This window comes from Hyaena hyaena, unplaced genomic scaffold (assembly GCF_003009895.1).
Source record: "Hyaena hyaena isolate Hyena2069 unplaced genomic scaffold, ASM300989v1 scaffold_1128, whole genome shotgun sequence".
Taxonomy (NCBI): Eukaryota; Metazoa; Chordata; class Mammalia; order Carnivora; family Hyaenidae; genus Hyaena; species Hyaena hyaena.
The window spans coordinates 494126-514918 of NW_024081757.1; the positions used below are offsets into that span (position 1 = coordinate 494126).

At 44.8% G+C, this 20793-nt stretch overlaps 1 protein-coding gene across 3 annotated transcripts in view; it reads right to left on the bottom strand.

Annotated features, from left to right (window-relative positions):
- Nucleotides 1–20793, bottom strand: part of DAPK1 (death associated protein kinase 1) — a 185652-nt gene that overhangs the window by 163887 nt on the left and 972 nt on the right. For all 3 annotated transcript variants that reach the window (XM_039222397.1, XM_039222396.1, XM_039222395.1), the window contains exon 2: nucleotides 20019–20188. In XM_039222397.1, coding sequence (XP_039078328.1) covers nucleotides 20019–20080 — 62 coding nt within the window. In that variant the 5' untranslated portion in view covers nucleotides 20081–20188. The remainder of the gene's footprint in view (nucleotides 1–20018; nucleotides 20189–20793) is intronic.

Below are 20793 nucleotides of genomic sequence, written 5' to 3' on the forward strand. Positions count from 1 at the left end.
AGATGGAAATAGTCAAAATACTATTAATATACTGGAAAAGTCTGCATGCTCTTCTTCAGTAGGTGAATAGATAAACTCTGCCATATTCATCCAACAGAATACTGCTCAAAAATAAAAAGGGATGACCTGATACCCCAACAACATAGATGAATCTCAAATTCATTACGCTAACCAGACTTAAAAAGGCACATCAACTATGACTCCATTCCTATGCCATTCTCAAAAAGGAGACTGAGAACAGAGACTGAGCACTGATTGCCAGATGCTGGGGGAGACAGGGTGCTAGCTACAAGGGGATTAAGAGAATTTGAGGAGATAAGGGAACTACTGTACATTCTGGCCGTACTAGAGGTCATAGGACAACACGCATTTGTTAAAACTCACAGAACTACATGATAAAAAGTGTGATGTCTGGGCACCTGGGTGGCTCAGTCGGTTAAGCATCCGACTCTTGGTTGCAGGTCAGGTCATGATCTTGCGGTTCGTGGGTTCGAGCCCTGCATCGGGCTCCATGCTGACAGTGCAGAGTCTGCTTGGGATTCTCTCTCTCTCTCCTTCTCTGCCCTTCCCCTGCTCATGCTCTCTCTCTCTCAAAATAAATAGATAAACAAAAATAAAAGTGTAATGTCACTGTATGCAAATTATACCCGGGAGAAAAAGGCAAAAAAATCTACTAATCAGGAAAAAGAGCAAAACTCAACAAAGAATTTAAATATTTAATGTTTCTAGGTAAATTTCATTTCAACATTTCAAAAAAGACTTCCATCTCTCTGTACAACTATGGCTCAACTGACTGGTCATGTCCTTCAGAACAACTGACTTCTTACCCAGTGGTGAGAGCAACAGGGACAGGGAATTAAGCTACTTAAACATTCAAGTTCTCAGGGACACCAGGCACAGTGAGCAGGCAGCTGGGCAACCAGCAGAGGAGCCCCAGCACCACGTCTTGGAGAGCTCTTGGGAGAAAGAGATGAAAACACACAGAAAAGGAGGTAGACCAAAAGTCCCCAACCTACACACAGCTGCCTTGACAAAACGACTACCTCTGCTTATTTTTTTGGAACTTGACATTGTGTCATTCATTAATTCAACTCATTTTTGGGCTAAGCATAGTGAAAAATAGAGATGCAGAAAGTCCTGGAACTCCCTGCCCACACAGGAAGACATATTCCTCCACTCCAGTTGCATCCACAGGCTACCATGGGATAAAAGGGGACCCTGGAGAAACCAAAGGATGTACCAGTCACACTGTTTGGGATGTGAATGGACTGTGACCAGTGTCCTCTGTAATTCTTTGAGGGGGTGCCCACCCCAGCTTCACCTCAGGCTTCTGAGAAAGATGCAAGTTCAAGGCTTCCCAACCTTTCCTACCTCACCTCATGGAACACAGCAATGATGTCTCTGTTGCCTGCAACCTGAGATAACCAGCCTAGGGGTTCTGAAGCCCCAGTCCTGCCAGCTACCCTGAGGGTGAGGGGCTCAGTGGTCCAGCACACTTGGAATGCAGGGTGTTTCTGACACTCCCCTCGAGGAGCCTAGGAGGACAGATCCAGAAGGGTACTCGGCAGTGATTCAAGAGAATCGGTAAACTGAGCTCTAGTGTCAGGGCACCTCTGGCCTATTTGGAGCCTTTGGGTGAATTACGAACAAGTGCCCCTCTTCCAGGTTGAGGCCCCTGAGCATCAGCTAGATTTCAGCCCTGACGCCGGCCCCTTCCTAGCCTCCTTCAGAGCCTCTGGCAGGGCACAGTCTGCTCATCCTTGCCTGAGAGACAGGAAGCTCGGTCCTGTGGGCTGTACAGATCCTATCCAACTGTGTCAGCAGGGATACAAATAGACCGTCTTTCGGCCAGTTCAGACAAAGTACTGACGAGTATGTCTGGGATTCTATTTGATGTTGACAAACATAAATACCCGGGAGCTTGTATTTTCCTAGAATGAGATTTCCTCAATCTAGGTCAGGCTTATTTCTGAGCCCCCACCCCCTCCCCATTCACATAGCCTGCTCAAAATGGCTCCCTTGCCGTTTCCCTATAACAACTGAAGTGCCAGACACCACCCCACCAATTGAATCCAGACTGTCCCCATGCCATGTTTGATGACCAAGTGGCAATCAAAGTGCTCACTATCTGGAAAAAATATATTTGGAACCATACCTACCTCACATTTTATACTCAAATGAATTCCAGCTGGATCATATATTTAAATTTAAGTAACATACCACAAATGTATTACAAGAAACCATACAGATTATTTATTAACAAAGTCAAAATGGGGAAGGACTCTCTGTGACATAAAACCCACAACAAATGAAAAAAAACAATTTGATAAATTTGACATGTAAAAAAATATCTGTTTTGGATGATGAAAATTTCTCGAGCTGGATAGTGGGATGGTTGTGCAACCAATGTGAATGTACTTAATGATCTGCATACTTGAAAATGGTTAAGATGAAAAATTTTATTTTATGTGTATTTTACCACAATACACAAATGTATCCATGGGAGGGAAAACACTAGAAACAAAGTTAGAAGACAAATGACAGCCTAGAAAAAAGATGCACAAATCATGTCACAGACATAAAGTTATTTGTAATATATGAAGAGCCCCTGCAAGTTAACAGAGGTCTACAAAGCTATAGAAAAATGAGCAAATAGTATGAATTGAAAGCTCTCAACAAACAAGTAATTCTTAAACACATAAAAAGAAGCCTACACTCATTCATATTTAAAAATTAATGAAAGTACATTCAACAAAGTGGCAAGAACCCAACAAGTTCTTGCCACTTTGTTGAGTACAGTTAGCCTACAGATAACTGTATCATTTTACACAAAGGTATTCATTGCAGAATTATTTATAATAAAAAAGTTAGGAAAGAACTCTACAAGTTCATAGATTGGGAGAGAGTTAAATAAATTATGGTAGACCCACAGAACAGCTAGAGACATTTCTTTTTGTACAGTAACAGAATGACTTTCAAGATAGGTTGGGAGGTGAAAAGAACAAAGTGCAAAATAAGATGAGTAGCATAATACCATTTCAGTAAAAATAGAAAATATCTATAAGTTTATCGACTTAAATGTGCGTAGACTCTATCTGGATGGATCCCAAGCAGCTGAGTTGCTGGTGACTGGAAGACAGACAGAAGCACCCTACCTCTCCCTGCACATCTTCTTTGACTTCTGTGCCAATGTGAATATGTCACCTATGCCAGAAGACATGAAGGGATAGGACTCTCTTGTTCCCTGTAATGGGTCATCCCCATTGGATACTGATGACTACCGGAAGTCACCACGCTGCCTGACGAAAAAGCTTTCCCTTTCCTAGAAGATGGGGAAGAAAAGCACCAGCTTAAATAAAGCTGGAAGAAAAGGACACAGAAGGAGATGTTGTCCTCTCCCTTCTTGTCTGCATCACACTGCTCAAGGGCTGACATCCCAGCAGGAGGCAGTCCCAGCTTTGAAGCCTCACACCCATGTTATCAACAGGTCCTGAGTCTCTCACCAGGCATTCAGCACCAACCTTGGGACTGAGGAAGACAAATAAGCACCTGCCTTTTCAAACCTGAACAGTGGAAAAGGGGAAGTGTTCCAGCCTGCCTGTGCTAGCTCACGAGAGCACCTTGTTCATTTTGCCGGAATATGGGGAGCTTGCTAAACACAACCACTGTTAAATAATATAGAATCAAACAATGTCCCAATCTCTGCAATGACACGGAAAGCTAAAAAGATACTTAGCACTACTGCAATTGGCAGTGAAGGTGAAAAACGGGTTCAGTTAATGAATATAATTTGTACAAGGCTGAGTATAACAGGAGATTACATGTCAGATTTAATGATAATATATTTATTGGGAAAAGAATTAGCAGATTGGGATGCAACTCCATTTGTCAAAATATTGTCAACCACAGGTCAGCCAAAGCAAAAACCAAGGAGAGCATTCTGTGAGCCTCAACTGGCTGTATGGAATTTACAATAGAGTATGCACATCTTATTATTTGTGAATTGTGTGTTATACATCCTTTATATCAGAAAATCTCTAATGCTTGTGTGCACGTGTACACACAAACACACATGCATATACACGCATGCCCACAGTTCGGTCACCACTGAAGTGAACTCTGCTGCCATCAACTCTGGTTCCCCAATCTGCAAAAGAAGCATTAAAAAAAAAAAAAAAAAGGAAAAAAAAAAAAACACTTCCCATCTATCTTCAAGGGACAATAAGAAACTACAAAATTGAATTCCGGTTGTTATCAACATCCTGATTCTTCCTTCACCCCACAGTGGCTGATTTTAAAATACCTGCTCTTGACAACCTTCCCCTTGCCGTGCGGCTTTCCGGAACCTATCTTCCTACCTGTAATCTCTTTATTACCACAGAAGGCAGTGCAACCCCAGGAACAAGAACTAGGCACTGAAAACTGTTTCCAGCTGTCCCCGTCCCTATCTGCTCAGGGGTAATTCCAGGGTAATCCACAGGTACTTTCATAGCCCGGCCCCCACTGCCCCCCTACTTGCCCTGAACAGAGGAGGCTCGTGCTGCCAATGCCTGTTTTCCCATCAACCCTTTTACAGGAGTCTACCGGAGCCACTGTATCTTCACTCTGGGTAGAAGTCCAAGCACTTCCTATAGAACTAATTTTAAACCATAATTAAACCCTATCCTTTCAGAGCACATGATACACCTTTCTACACATACTAGAATCAGTTGAAATCTACTGGGGAAGAAGTTGATTCTATGTTAAGACTTCCTTTTTCCTTTGTGAAACCCCAATTTTCAAGCATTATAAAAAAGAGAGCAAATTTGACAGAACTGACTGACAGCCAGGGCAATGGTATATTGCAAGAAGGTTTAATACGAGTCTCTTAGGTTTCCACTTTGATACTGCAAATATTCCAGGGCAAACGGCTGTGCCATAGAGGTTCTGTTCCCAGGCTCAGCACAGACACACGCTGCTTTCTCAGAGAACCACGCCAGCTGTGACATGGGACAGATCAGTACCGGGTACTTACTGCCTCTGCTACCATCTCCCCTTCTATAATTGAAATGGGGTCAACCAGATTTTATTCCCACTAGACTCCCCTTCGGCCCCCATACTTTGAAATGTTTAAATATATATGACTCTGAAAATATGTAACATGGGCAAAAGTACCAGCAGAGTTTGGAGAAATCATCACTACACTGCAATAGAAAAGATACAACTGTTCCGTCCACATCCTCCCCTGCAGATAGCGCCGTGATATGGGGACCTTAGGGGGCTGTCACCCCTCAGGGTTATCCAAGGATGAGAACGCACTATGCATCTTAAAGAACCTCTTAATGATTACTTGTGCACCTTTTTTTTTAAATTTATTTATTTATTTTTTTACAAATAGTTTATTGTCGAATTAGTTTCCACATAACACCCAGTGCTCATCCCCACAAGTGCCCTCCTCCATGCCCATCCCCCCTTCCCCCTACATCCATCAGTTCTCAGTTTTTGTAAGCATTCAAGAGTCTCTCATGGTTTGCCTCTCTCCCTTTCCCTTGTTCCTCAGTTAAGTTCCTCCCAATCCTCCTATACGTGCAAACGTATGATATTTGTCCTTCTCTGCCTGACTTATTTCGCTCAGCATAACACCCTCAAGGTCCATCCATGTTGCTACACATGGCCAGATTTCATCTTTTCTCATTGCCATGTAGTATTCCATGGTATAGATAAACCACATCTTCTTGATCCATTCATCCGTTGATGGACACTTAGGCTCTTTCCATGTTTTGGCTATTGTTGAGAGTGCTGCTATGAACATTGGGGTCCATGTGCTCCTATGCCTCAGCATTTCTATATCCCTTGGGTAAATTCCTAGCAGTGCTATTGCTGGGTCATAGGGGAGTTCTACTGTTAGTTTTTTGAGGAACCTCCACACTGTTTTCCAGAGGGGCTGTACCAGTTTACATTCCCACCAACAGTGTAAGAGGGTGCCCGTTTCTCCACATCCTCGCCAGCATCTCGTGTTGTGCACCTTTGAAACTCAGGAACTATGGCTACTGTCCCTCCTGTGATGATGACCAGTTAAGGGAATTGATCATTAAACAACAGATATTTCTGGAATACCTTCTTACAAAATGCTAGGAACAAAAGAATTACGACATCTTGAAGGACTTACAGTCAAGGGAAGATACACACACACACACACACACACACACACACACACGCAGTGAGCAAGGCAATGGCGGGGAATCTAAATGCTATATGAATGCTCTATGAAAGAGAAATTGCCCGAGAAGTTTGCAAGAGGAGGTCATCACTTTGAAGTGGGATAGTCGGGATGACCTCCTGGGTGAAATGGAATATAAACTCAGCATCCAGGGTAGAGAGGATGGTCCTATATATTGACAGGACAGATTCTGATCACCTGCACAACAGAGGGGAACAGTAACACAGAAACCCAGCTTCAGTTCACTATTGTTACCAATGGATGTCCCTTTCCTGATTATTTTTCATTGCCTCCATCTCCATCCCCCACGCCACCCCCAATGTGTCCTACACTCTTCTCTGGCCACCCTGGAGGGGGCCCCACACTTCGCACCACTGTGTTTTCCTGTAGATGGTTAACAGGAGGCACGGGCAGGAGGTCGGGGGGAAGGAGAGAGAGGTCAGGGTGTTCCTTCCCTAAAATGGCATATGCAGGTAGCTCTCCTCAGTGGCTCCAGCTCAACCTAGGCAGGTATCAGATCCCCAGATGGTGGGTACCTGGCCATCCCATAACCTTTACCTGAACCACTGGGAGTGGACTCGTTTCCTGCCATCCCCCTCACTGAGGTATTTTTCTCAACACAAGGTCCTTTCACACCCTCCCCCACTGGCAAGCTTCCCCAGCTGACTTCTATGCAAGTATCCTGTCTCCCTGTCCCAGGCTGCTGGGAGACAGGGCAAAACACTCTTCACACCTCCTGCTAGGGCCATTCTCACACCTGACTTTCTACCTTTCAAAGCCCCTGCCTGGAGGAAAGGATCTACAAGCAGTAACTAAGGCCTGTGGGCTCCCCATTGTCACACAACATGCTATACCATCAGTCTGCTGGAGAGGCAGAAACTGGGACTAAAAGAAATGAAAAGAGATTAACAAGTAGGAGTTATCTAGCTTTGACCTAAAATTAGCAATCAGTATAAAACAAAACAAAGCAAAACAAAACAACACCTATTAAACTGGTTAAAAACAGAAATTCAAGACAGGAGCAGAATGCCATCCTTGGGAGAGAGTGGGGTGGACAGAGGTCAGGCAGCAATGGGAGCCCAGCCGTGACTCACACACAGCATCCTGCTCAGCAGGGAGGCGCAAGGCAGAACCTAAGCTGTCAGCCAGGGAAGGCACCCACGCCCAGAGGAGTGACATCTGGAAGTCTGACTAGCAGTCTTTCCAGGTCTTACTGCCAACCCCACCCCAGACCTCTGGGACTCAGCAGACCCATCCACTCCTGGGACAGCACATCAGACATCACCTGCCCCAGACCTCTGGACACCAATTTCAATGGGTTCCTTCAAGGGCACTGTCTCTGTCCACTGGGTGCAGAACCCTGCTTGGCCACCCCAAGCACCAGCCCTCAGGCCCAACAGTCAATACTTCCTTGTCTTGCTCCTATAGCCCACTCCTTCTCCATGGGCTGTGGGGAGGGCGGTACCCCTCAAGAGACATGTAGCAATGTCTGTAGACACTCTTGGTTGTCACAACTTGAGGGCGGGGGGTGGAAGATGCTTCCGGCATCCAGTGGGAGGAGGCCAGGGATGCCGGTAAACATCCCACAGTGCCCCAGACAGCACCCACTGCAGGGAATTATTCTAACCAATCTGTCACGGGTGCCAAGGTTGAGAAGTGCCTAGAATAAAGGAAAGTTGCATCGAACACATCACAGGAGCTGACACTCTGCTAGATGTTCTAGAGTTCTTTAAAGTTCCACTCCAAGGCAGGGACCAAGGAACAGGACACAAAGTGAACTACGCCTCCCACCACACAATCTGCAGATGCAGACCAGCAGTTTGGATATCCAACGGTTACCTCTGCCACTTTACACACATTATCCAAGGCCAGTGTCTTCCTGAACCTCAGCTTTCTCATCTGTAAAACGTGGATTACAATACCTACCTCCAACCCCTGTTCTAAGTGGGTTCCCAGTCCATCTGTTTCCTTATTTCCTGCTTCGTGTCTGACTTCCACTTCCTTCCAAGGAATATAAGGACAGAGATGCACACATATCCACTCAGGGGCCCACCTGCTTCCGTTTTTACATCCCCACAAGAATCTGAACTAATGAACAACAACAACAACAAAAAAAATCAATGGCCCTCCAGGTCAGAATGACCTCTCCCTGCCCCACCTGACCTCCAAACACAGGTTTCCATACTTGGTTTCTCTCTTTCTTACTTGGGCTTTCTATTATCATTGGCTGGGTAAAGTCCGTCTACTCTACCTGATTAGAAACCTGTCAAACAGAGAGGGAAGGAAGGAGGCAAATCACAAGAGACTATTAAATACAGAGGACAAACTAAGGGTGGACTGGGGGGAGGGAAAATGGGTGATGGGCACTGAGGAGGGCACTTGTTGGGATGAGCACTGGGTGTTGTATGTAAGCCAATTTGACAATAAATTATATTCATAAAAAAAAAGAAAAAGAATAAAGAAACCTGTTGAGATAAAGGGCCCTATTGAATACCTCAGCAAGCGCTGGGCCATTCATTCAGACATGGAGCCTGCCCTGGATGAAGGAATAAAAATGATGAACAGATATTATGGTTCGCAGGACTGTTTTGATCAACAGTCTCTGTATGCTGGCTGCTTTATAGTTAGCTGTGTCACTCCCCGATTATTCCACCTCAACTCACCATCCAGACTCAGCTTCCAAGTATTTTCCCTTTCAAATTTGCGAGCATCTAATGTCGCTTTTATAAACTAAAGCTATCCTCTCGATAAGGAAGCATCCTTTCAAAGTGGCCTCTTGTGTATCAGCCATGCTCCCTGTACAAATGAGACCCCTGCCCGGGGGGAACAGGGCCGGGCACTCAAATGCGTAAGTGGGCATCTACCCACAGCAGCTGGCGAAGCCTCCTGGCCATTAAGTACCTCCTAACAATTCAGCCTTTCAGCCACCATCCTAATAGGCTTTTCTTGGCACGGGCAATTTGGGCTTGGCCAAACACTCATTTTCACATCTTAAATCAGTACGTGTCAGAACTGAATGGAGGCTTGGATCTGCCATGGGTCTTGTGTTCTGTAGCAAGCTCATCTTGGTCAGGAACTCAGGGGCCCACACACTCATTTCAGACCTCTTTTTCCGTAAAGATCTGTAACAGAAATCAGTGGTGTGTGTCTCTGATCGAATTCCTAGGGTCTTATCTGGCTGCGAGACAATTTTTAACTTAAAAAGCAGCTAGAAGAATGAAATAGCCTTTTCAAGAACTGAAGGACACCACATGAGAACTGAATTTGCGTGCTGATCTGCCTTGGGTTCCCGATAATGCCAGGAGGGCTACCCCTCTGGGCATTTCCAAGCCACTGACACCTGGCTATCAGGCAGCTTCAGTGGCCCTGGCTTCCCTGGACATACTCTTTCCATCTAAATAGAACCTTCTTAACAGAAGCTCCCCCCTCCTTCTTCCCATGGTATCTGGGTGGACGTTCAGGATGGCATCTTATCTCTAGCAGCCTACTTTTGAATACCCAGCTAAACTGCGCATTTGTGTTTCTCAGGAACTCGAAGCACCATCTACCACAGTATGAGGCAGACCTGCTAAGGGAGCCCAGCACACAAATAGAGTCCTGGGTCCCCACCCACCAGCCTGGAGCAAGCACACCCACGAGGATGGATCAGATGAACAAAGTCGAACGTGGCAGAATGACCCCACCCTATGGAGTGAGGGCAAGGTAGAGGAGAAAGGAGAAGAAAAGGAAGAAGGATGAAAGTGAGAAGTAAGCCCTCACCCCCACCCCACCCTATGTGTCCAGACCAGAACCTGAGTGGGGAAATAAAGAATGAATGGAGAAGAGGTAGGATTCTGACACATAGATTCAGAAGCATATTATACAGTCCTCACACACACACACCCATTCCTTCTTACTCTTTCTGTCTTGTTAAGCACACACCACTTCTCAAGCATTTAATATATGCTAGGTGCTAGACCAAGCACTTTATATACATTATACACAACCTTACAATGAGCCTATTTTTTTTTAATATTTGTTTATTTTAGAGAGAGAGAGTGCACACACACATGTGCAAGTGTGGGAGGGACAGAGAGAGAGAGAGAGAGAGAGAGAGAGAGGGAGAGAGAGGATCCCAAGCAGGCTCCTAGCTGTCAGCACAGAGTTGGATGCAGGACTGGAACCCACGAACCATGAGACCATGAGCTGAGCCGAAGTCCAACACTTAACCAACTGAGCCATCCAGGCACCCCTCACAATAAACATATGAGGTAGATATGACTACTACTCCCATTTAATGGATGAAAACACCTGAACCTCATGGAAGTCAAGTGAGTTTCCCAAGGTAACAGCTAATATATTGTGGAATCAGGCATTTGAGTCCAAAGCTCTGATCCATATTCTAATTTCTGCATATGTACCTGCATAAGGCAAATAAACAAGGCCAAATGTGTGCTTAATTTAATCCCACCCGATGGAAGAGACACAAAAAGCCATGTTCTCTACTCTCAGAAGAAACTTAGAATCCGTAGGGAGAGCCAAGAATCGCATGCACAAACCAACTGCAAAAGTACACAGAATGGTCACTTCTATATTCCAGGTTATTAAGGAATATAAAAACTAAGAAAGACAACCTTCTTGGTGGAATAGCCAGGGACATGCTCTGGGGAAGGGTGTGGGCTGAAAATGGCCAGGTTATTTCCTCTTTGCCTCTTTTTCTCCGGTTATAACTTCTCTCTAACATAGATAATTTTTTAAATTATCTTCATCAAAGGGAGAACATGGCTTCAGAAGATGAGACCTACAAAGGAGAGTCACTATTAATTATCAATACTCATAAAAGAGGATACACTCATCCAACGCCTGCCTTGCATTTAGCAAAACCAGAGGACGCTGTGTTTCATACCGCCCCAGGCTCCTCTCGCCTGTCGACTGCTGTATTCACCAAGCACTGCTACCTCATGCCAGAGGAGGGGTGGGGAGAGCACAGACTGATACAACTTCATCCTGGAAAAGATTCCATTTGTATTAATTAATTTCCTCTCCCAAACAACTGAACCAGCCGCTTGAAGCTCTACGTAAGGGGAAATACATGACGATGCTTGGGGCCAGCCTTCAAGAATTCTAGATGGGAAAATTATAAATATCTTCCAGCTATCCTGAAGCTTGTTGGAATTGCCATGCAAAGAAATGCCTAGAACAGTCATTTTATAGGCTCACGGCCAAACGGGATGACAGGTGAGGATTTCACTTCATTTCCACTGGCACAATGTGGAAAATGTGACATTAAGGAGGAAAAGAAGCACAAATGCCCATAAGTCAGCCAGGCCTTGCCCTGAGCATACTGGTGCCATCACAATGACAGTCTGTAGTGTGCGATGAGCAAGCCAAGAGAAGAGCCATTCATACATCACAGTGGAGAAGGAAAACTAACCCATGCTCATCAAAAGCCAGAAGAGCTCCTGAGGACAAACCCAGTAGAAGTTTCTGGATTCATGAACAGCTGTTCACATGCTGATTCTAAAAAAAAAATTTTTTAATGTTTATTTATTGTTAAGAGAGAGAGAAAGACAGAGCGTGAATGGGGGAGGTGCAGAGATAGACACACACAGAATCTGAAATAGGCTCCGGGCTCTGAGCTGTCAGCCAGAGCCTGACTTGGGACTATAACCCACACACCGTGAGATCATGACCTGAGCCGAAGCTGGACGCTTAACCAACTGAGCCACCCAGGAGCCCCTACATGCTGACTGGATATTCTGAGTGGCAAAGACAACATTTAGAAAGACAACTCTATATTCATGCTCCAGGTGCACGTTAGAAACCCCTGGCAGGCTCTGCTTTCAATTATACTGATTTATATACCAATAGGATAGTTATTCGTAAGATAGCAAGTGACTTCTTAGCGTTTTTGTTTTTGCTTACCAAATTTCTACAGACAGCTCCTCTGTGTATCATGTAGCAATTCAGCATCTTGGACAGCAACAGCTGGCTGTTAATAGTCTATTCTCGACAGTATTCCATATACCTACAGAGCCCATAGCTTAGTTTGTTGTTTGTAAAGTGAAGCAGCTTGTAACTCCCAGTCTATTAAATCCTACACTCCAAAGGTTGCATCTTTTCATCACTTTCCCAGAGACACACACACACTGCTTACCCAGAGACCATAGATGGCAAAAAAAAAAGGAGCTCCACATAGAAGCAAGGCAACTTCTCAAAGTAGGACAGGAACCCAAGAACTGAGTCAGCTCTTCTGTCTTCTGCCTCAAGCCACTCTCTCTCTATCCCAACAGATCCCTCTGTTACTGTTCCTTGCCTCACATAAGTCATACCTTCCCTCTGCATACACAACCCTGCTCAAAGATAGACATGCAAGTTATAGGCAGCTCAGTGGAAAAGCTAATCCTTTTCGTGATAGATCAAAAAAAGGGGCACTGATTATGTTACCTATGTTTATCTTTCAACGGGAAAATTCTACCCTCGGGGGCCTCAAACAAGAGCATGGAAGACTAAAGTAAGGTCTCCAAACTCTTAACTGTTTTTAAGTGACAAAGGAAAAGTGCGAGGTTTCAAAGGCAGAAAACAAGAACCTGCAGAAAGAACTAATGAACAATGGGGAAGAATGAAAATCAGCTCATTCCTTGCAGGTGAACCCTTACAGTATCAGCTGTACTTGAGATGAATCAGCCCCGTTCATCACATGAGATCTAAGTAAGAACAATTAGGTAGTTCTGACAGAAAATGTGTCCCAAAAGAGAGTCCACACTCAGAGTCAAATTTCCCAGCTGAAAACCACCAGGCTTATGAATATAAGGACCATCAATATAAACTTTCAAACACCACAGATCAGCAGTTTACAGCGTTCATCTTCTCAAACATTATGTTCCTCATCTCAAGTTGAACATGTTTATAAAGGGAAATTATCAACAACATTCGCCCCACCTCCCCTCTTGACATCTCTCAATATATATTAGGTCGCTGAATAAAGTTCCTCAAGCTCAGAACACAGAGGAAAGCCCCAAGGTCATTTCTCAGCAGGAGGCAACATTATTTAAATGGCTACAATGTGATCCATGAGCCACACGAGCTCATAATGTCACCTAAAAAAAGACAGAAGTGATAAACAAGAGTCACCCAGGATCGCTCTGGTGACCTACGCCAGAGATTAGTTACAAGCACATGACTGGTTTTGTTTTGTTTGTTTTTTTGTTTGTTTTGTTTTGTTTTGTTTTGTTTTGGGCTGGGTTTAAAAATAAGACACAAATTATTTTAGGTTTTAGACTTTTCATTGTAACAACCCTCGTGGTGTAGTAAACCTAGAGAGAAGTACAGTACTTTCTGGTTTACTTAAGATTCACTAGTTAGACACAGTTATTTTAATCCCACTTAGTAAGATAATGTAGAAAATCCAAATGGCAATTTTTCCCCTCCTCTCTCTCCTAACTGCACATTTAAAGGAATTCATTTAGAATGTAAACAAAGTGATAAATTGGATTTAGTATACATCATTATACTATCATATCATCTCTTTCAAGGCTGAGAGATGATGCATTCTGTTGTGATAATTTACCTCAATAAACCAAAGCAAAACAATTAAGTATCACCTTCCACCTCAAGTCTCAAACAATTACACACCGGCCCAAAACCAGACTAGTGCAACTTAATGAAAAGAAAAACTTTTGTCATGTAGGGGATGGCACACCAGGCAGAGCCATGACTCTTATACATTAGACTACTCAAAGGTTAAATAATAATAAAAGTGTTCTGTGAACTTTCTAAAAAGCTGAACTATTAACTTTGGGAGTCAAGTCAAACTATGCCACACATAGTGGCTGGAGGCAGCATAAAACCTTCAGAGAAGTGGCTACTAGCTGTTCCTAACTACCCTCTCCAATGCAGGTATTAAAACAGATTGGCCTTAGCAGGCTGCCCAAATCACCTCTCTTGAATATCAACTTAATCTGGCTTCCAAAAAAGGAAAATTGCCAAATCCTAAATCGTGTGAAGAACATAAGGAAGCCTGGCCAGGGTTCAGGGCACACCTCCTGCTACCTACTAGCAGCTGCTTGAGAAAGCCACTTGACCTAAGCACCCACTAAATGAAATAATGGAAGACCCAGTGATCACTCCAGCTTCTAGGTCTGGGTGCTAAAGGGTCTCTGGGCTGACCTTCACCAATGGGGGCACCTCCCCACCCCCAACCAGTAGGCTGCTTCTTTGTCTTATGATCAGTAGTAAGTTTCTACCAAAATTAGGCTTTGTTGCATTTATACCAAATGCCTGGTTAACTTCGGTACACATAGCAGTTGGCTAGAATTAAGGATGAAGGATGAAATTCCCTACAGGAAGCCAGGGGGTCTTTGAATAGGTCAGATTATGTAATTGACCTTGTAGCTCATAGGTCACCTCCTAAGGCAGAGAGTGAGACCCCAAAGGGCCTCCTAGAGCCTTGCCTCGGCACCACACCACTTTTAGGAGTACCCAGCAGTACGCTTCCATGCCTCTCGGCCCAGATGCCCTCCCTGTCTCTACCTCACCTGGAAGGAAATGGTCTTTGCCTTCAAGCGGTCACAACTTTGCTGGGAGGTAAGAGGACATGTTGACAACGTCCCCTCTTCTGATAGGTGATTACTGAAATTAATCTGGGCATCCATTTCTGTAAGCATACTGTGTGTTCTTCATGGCTTTGCAGGGGCAGCTAATGTTATGGGGTCTTAGGTTCCCAAGTGGCTGGGCAAGACACAGGTTTTGCATAACAGGGCATAGGGGACCAAAAAGTAGGCTTCAATGCTTCCTGGCTCCCCATCAATAAAACCTGAACCCCCTATGTTCGTGGCTACATCCAACCTAAATTATGGCTGCCTGGGTGGTCCAGAGGTGCCTTCCCAGTGCTGGCAAGCAAGCATCCAGCCAACCATCACCATGCCCTCCCTTCACCATTATTAGACCTTCCTAAGATGCACAGAATTCAAAATCACTACTGCAGAATATAAATGATATTATCATAGTGTTGTACAGTGGCAGAGGATAGCTACACTTGGGGGCGTACTATAACACACCAATCACTATGTTGCACACCTGAAACTAACATAACATTGTGGGTCAACCATACTTCAAAAAAAGTTGCTGAACATTACCTCTGCTACATATATTGGAACTTTATCTCTCTTAAAACATTGCAGCCTCTCCTATCAGAGGAAACATCTGAGGGCATGTGGAAGTAGAAACTCAAATAAAAAAAAAAATCACATTCAGCGGCATCCTACGAGATGATCTGAGTAGTCAACCTAGTGGGCCTGTGAGTCCCACTTCCAAAGAGGAAATGTGCCAAGAAGTCCTTCCTCCTTCTATCCACACAGGACTGCTGCTGTAAGTCTTAGGGCCCACCCCTGCAGTCCGCAGAAAACCAAATGAAAGGTGTACTCTTACTCTTGGAGTTTAGGACAAAGCCTTACTTCAATTAAAATGCCTATGTTTTTTATATCAAAGTGAGAATGTTTTAAATTTGAATTATTAGCTTCCAACCACCATCCAACCAACGTAAACTTTCTAATGCTCCGTTTTGTTTTGCTTAAAACTGATCTTGTGCTTGTAAATTTTGGCTGCTGTGCATATTACTGTTCAGGAACAGACAGTACCAAAGGAAAAGCAGCTTTGATTCTTATGAGCTGCAGACTTTAATATCCTAAGCTCACCTCCACCAGGGTCATTACTTATTGAGGGTTATACATATGTACATGTGTGTGGGTGTGGGTGTGCATGCGTGTGTTCATGGCACTTGACGTGTATCAATCTGTTCATCCAATCAGCAAGCATTTATTGACCTACACCTAATTAGGCATTAGAGATAAAAAATGATGAGTAAGTCCAAGGTCGCAACCTCGTGACAACCCGTGAGGAAAGCAGATAATTGAGTAAGCAATGAGTCTACAATACAGTAAACACTGGGATGAGACAACAGGTTATTAAAAATAATACGTTAGGCAGTGACAGTGTGTCAGATGTTTACAGCCACTGTCTCCAACGCTCACAACACCCTATAAAGGTAGGTGTCTCCTCACTTTCCAAATGAGTATACTAAGGCTGTCCCACATCACACACTGCATCTCTATCAGCATCAGCGTCCACATCATCATTTATGTCTTAAATCCCCATTCTGGTCTCAATATCACATCTGCCCACCTGCATTCGTTTGTTCAGGCATGGATCAAGCCTTTGCCTGGTGTTACACAACACACTCTGCACCCTAGGGAGAAAAGACCGCAGAACTCACCCAAAAGGAACATTCAAGCCGGCTACAAGAGGCAAAACAAGAATGATGACAACACAAAGCAAGGACACAGCATGGCACGAAGCCATCTGTGGTCATGTACCAACACAGTAGAATGATTCAGACAGCACATGTTTGGTTTCTAGAAGGGAGACATCATTGTGGTGGGATTTCTTCAGGAGGGAAGACCTAGGTCTTAAGATCATGTAAGGTGAGGCAGCAGAAGAGGAAAGAAGGCCTGTTCCCCAGGAAAGTGGTGCTCAGAGAAGTGTCTAGAAGGCTCACAGGTCAGGCTGAACCACAGCCAACCACATAACCAGAGCCCAAAGGTGGGACAAGCCAGCCTGTAGCCTCCCGAGTGCCAACTGATAAGTGGCTGAGGCACCCCGGACCCAAGTAGACTGGCGGATGGAGAAATCTGCATTTATAAGAACCCCTCTCAGAAACCACTCCATGGGATGGAAGCAGTGCTTTGATCCACCTCCTGAGATAGAGAATGAGACCCCAAAGGGCCACCTAGAGTCAACACAGAAGTTCATCAGTCTTCTAAGGATGGAGGTCCTGTTTATTACAGGAATTTGTTTCCACTTGGAGGTGGTGCCTCTGTGAGGCCAGAGCTGCTTCACTCAGACTCAGATTGGGGAGGCCAAGGGCAACATCAATGTGTCTCCCCAAGGACCCTTTTCCCAGAAGGCCTCCCTTCCCCAAATTGGTAAGCAGACACCTGGATGCACGCTGACTTGTAGGCCAAGTCATCAGCCCACCTGCGACACTCACAGGTCTCAGCCAGGCCTGCAGATGAGATCTGCACTTGTTTAAGTCTTTACTTCTGATGAAAATACTTTTACACATGTTATACAACAACCATGACACAAACACTAAACCTCTCACTTTGAAAACGAAGGGGGGCGGGGGCTAGGTGGCTTAGTTGGCTGAGCATCAGACTCTTGATTTCAGCTCAGGTCATGATCTCATGGGGTCTTGAGATCAAGCCCCACTTTGGGCTTTGCGCTGAGTCTCTTCCTCTCCCTCTGCCCCTTCCCATGCGCGAATGTTGTCTCTCTCTTTCTCTCTCTCAAAAAATAAATACGTAAATAAATACAATAAAAACGAAGGACCCTAAGGGTCAGAAAGGGTGAGTGACTTATTGAAGGTAATAAAGTTAGCAAGTTGCAGAAGTAGATTTGGAAACAGGATATCTGTCCAGTGATCTGTCTGCTGGATCATTACTACAATAACCAGAATACTTTATAAAGTTCTTTACAGGGACAGAGAGCTTGTACAGCAGTCCTGGGCAATACACACAGACACATACTAACATACATAGACAAACAGACACACCCATGCACACATACTCATACATACATACTCTCCTGCTTTTCCTAAATTTAACGTAATAACAATATTACTACTGAGTGAACCTGTCATCCCCTCTCTCTATGGACCTGGTCTCAGCATATTTGTAAGAGACTAGCTACTACTTAGATGACTCCTAAAGACACACAGGTCAAGTGCTGAATCTATACGTTGGTCTCTGTATCCTTCACTGCTTAGATCAGCCTTGCATTGATGCTACATATCTGCCCATTTTCATTTATGTGACACATGAAGCAGCCTCTTTCCTTCATGTCTATCTTAGTCAGGACTTGTTTTCAGGAAGTGGCTATTTCCAAGGCAGATGTAAAAATCACAGCGCTTGGAAAAAAAAACTTCCCCCTATAATCAACCATTTTCCCCATCTTTAGGCAAAGCAAAAGCAGCTGGTATCAGATGGATAGGCATATGTGCTCTATTTTAAAAACCCCCAACTCCCAGTTTTTCAGAGCCCTTCTTTCAAATTCATAGGTCACATAAATTAAATTATTCAATAAACAAAGTGTCATTTAGTGTTGCGCAGTGGGGAGAAAGTTATTCACTAAAAGGAGACTGAGACCAAATCAAATTGAAATGTACTGATAAATGAGCAGGCTACCTCCCAGCTCAGCTAAGAGGGCCTGTCATCGCACCCACAAAATGAAGATCACAAACTCCCCCACTAGCCTCAGGGAGGCTTCAATTTTTTTCTTTCTTGTAACACATAATTCTACCAAAAGATCTTACTGAAAATAAGGTCATATACTTAATCCATAAAGCAAGCAGCTCACCTAATTTTAATCACCCCTTTCTAAAAAGAATTTCTGAAAGCAGACCACACGGCACAAATGGAATTAAAAAATATTTTTCCACCTTTTTCCCTCTACTCTCAAAGGAAAACTCCATATACCACTCATCTTGCTGAAAACCGCAGGAATAAAGTGATTTCATTCCAGTTAAACCAAGTACTTCAACCGCACACCCTTAAACTTAATCTTAAACATATCCATGAAATATATTATTTTTGAGAGCTTCCCTTCTTCAGTAATCACTCAGTAAATCTCCAATAGATGGTAAGCTCCTCTTAAGTGCAGGCTCTCAGTGATGTTCTGAGTTGATACTAAACACACATAGAAATATTCTATTACAGTAACTTTTTAAAAATTGCTTTTATTCTGCACTAATACTTAAACTTGTAAAAAATTTTTAGCTAAGCTCCACAGTGAAAATTTTCATTAGGTAAGCTGGGGTGTGTGCATTTCTGAATTTCTTTGTAATAAAGAAAATGCTTTGTATCAGGACATCCAGAGTGTATGGGAAAATACATATTTTGATACAAATGTAAGTAAACACTTTGTTTGCTTCAAGATCCTTTTACTCAGTACAAATACACTACAATCAAATTCTTATGCTGAATTTAAACGTAGGTGTGAAAACAGCTTTCTGCTAGTTAGACCAGAGCTCAACACACCCTGTCAAATACCCAGTCAAGGGGAAACTGAGCCAGCCCTGAGACGCCTCAAAATAATCATTCTTTGTTTACCTAGAAACTGAACGACTTTGCACACAGAGTCACAGCTCCCAAAGCAATGGAAGTATGCTCTGAATCCAGACAGCCCTATTAGACTCTCAGTCATTTATTTGTTAAAAATCTAACATTGCAAATGAAACCAAAGCAACCACTAACACCAACCCGGTAATTCAATTCCTGGTTGGAGGAAGTTCCAAATCCAAACCCAACACCAACATCTGGCAAGTCGCCATATATGATCTACAAATACCTACTTGCTCCTGTTACTTTGAAAATGCAGGAAGCATTAAGATTTTAAAAGCCAACTAATTTGTTTGTGTTCTGTTTAAATCACATATAAGATCTAACTCCAGATGCAAATATATCTTAGCTTTTGCCTCATCTTCGAAGGGCAAAAGCTGATAAGAGTTACTGCAGACAATTAAATCTGTTCCTGTCCAGGGGTCTTGATCAATACCGTTTGTAACGTAATCACCGAAACTGCCTCTCCAATCCTGGACCCTTGGATTAGGTTATTTCTGGACGCTAGCCCGCGCCGGGTTAGCAACTCTTTTCTCTATAATTTGCACATCTCTTGGAAGGGAGAGGGAGCCGCCTGATTCAAATTGCATTTGTTTACCGCCCACTGCCCCCAATATTATACATTCCCACGACCCAATGGCATGCGCTTCCGGTACCCCCTGTACCTGCCAAGTTCCTCGCCGGTGTCGTAGTAATCATCCACGTTTTCCTGCCTGAACACAGTCATGATAAACTGTCACACCTCAGCAAAGCCCAGCGCACTTCAGCTCCGCTTCCCACACCATCACCACCGCTCCTGCGCCTCCGTGGGCCCCTCATCCATCAGTCTCCAGCCCTTTAAAATTAGAGCAATAACAATAATAAAATGACAACCCGGAGAGGAAGTAGACCTCCCCATGCTAAGAGCCGCTCGCCTCGCCTAAGACCACCTCTCCCCAGCTGCCCCTCCCCGCCGGGTGGAGAGGAGCACCCTTTGTTAAACCTGTGCCAGGGACGCCCCCGGCCCCGCATCGCCCGCGCGCGCGTGGGGCCCGGCACAACCGCACCCCAAGGTCCGCGTCCCCGAAAGCAGGGCGCTCTGAGCGATCAGAACCGGCTCCGGAAGTGGCTGGCCTCCCCGCCTCCCCTTTCTCCACACACACGCCCACCCAGCTCCCCACCTCCGGGGGCGCCTAGGAAGAATGAAGCCCGCGCCCGGGCGGAACGCGCCTCGCTGGAAGCATCCCCCTCCAGCCCGCCGCGGCTCGGCGGCCCCCGCGCCACCTCTCGGCTCCCTCACTCTCCGGCAGCCGCGGCCATCCTCTCCCCTCCCTCGAGCCAGGCAGTCCCCAGAGGCACATTCCTGGCGACTCCCGCTCCGTTACCCGGCCGACCCGGAGCGCGGCCGCCCGGGGGAGCAGGGGAGGGAAGGGAGCGGCCGAGGGAGGCGCGGCCGCCTGC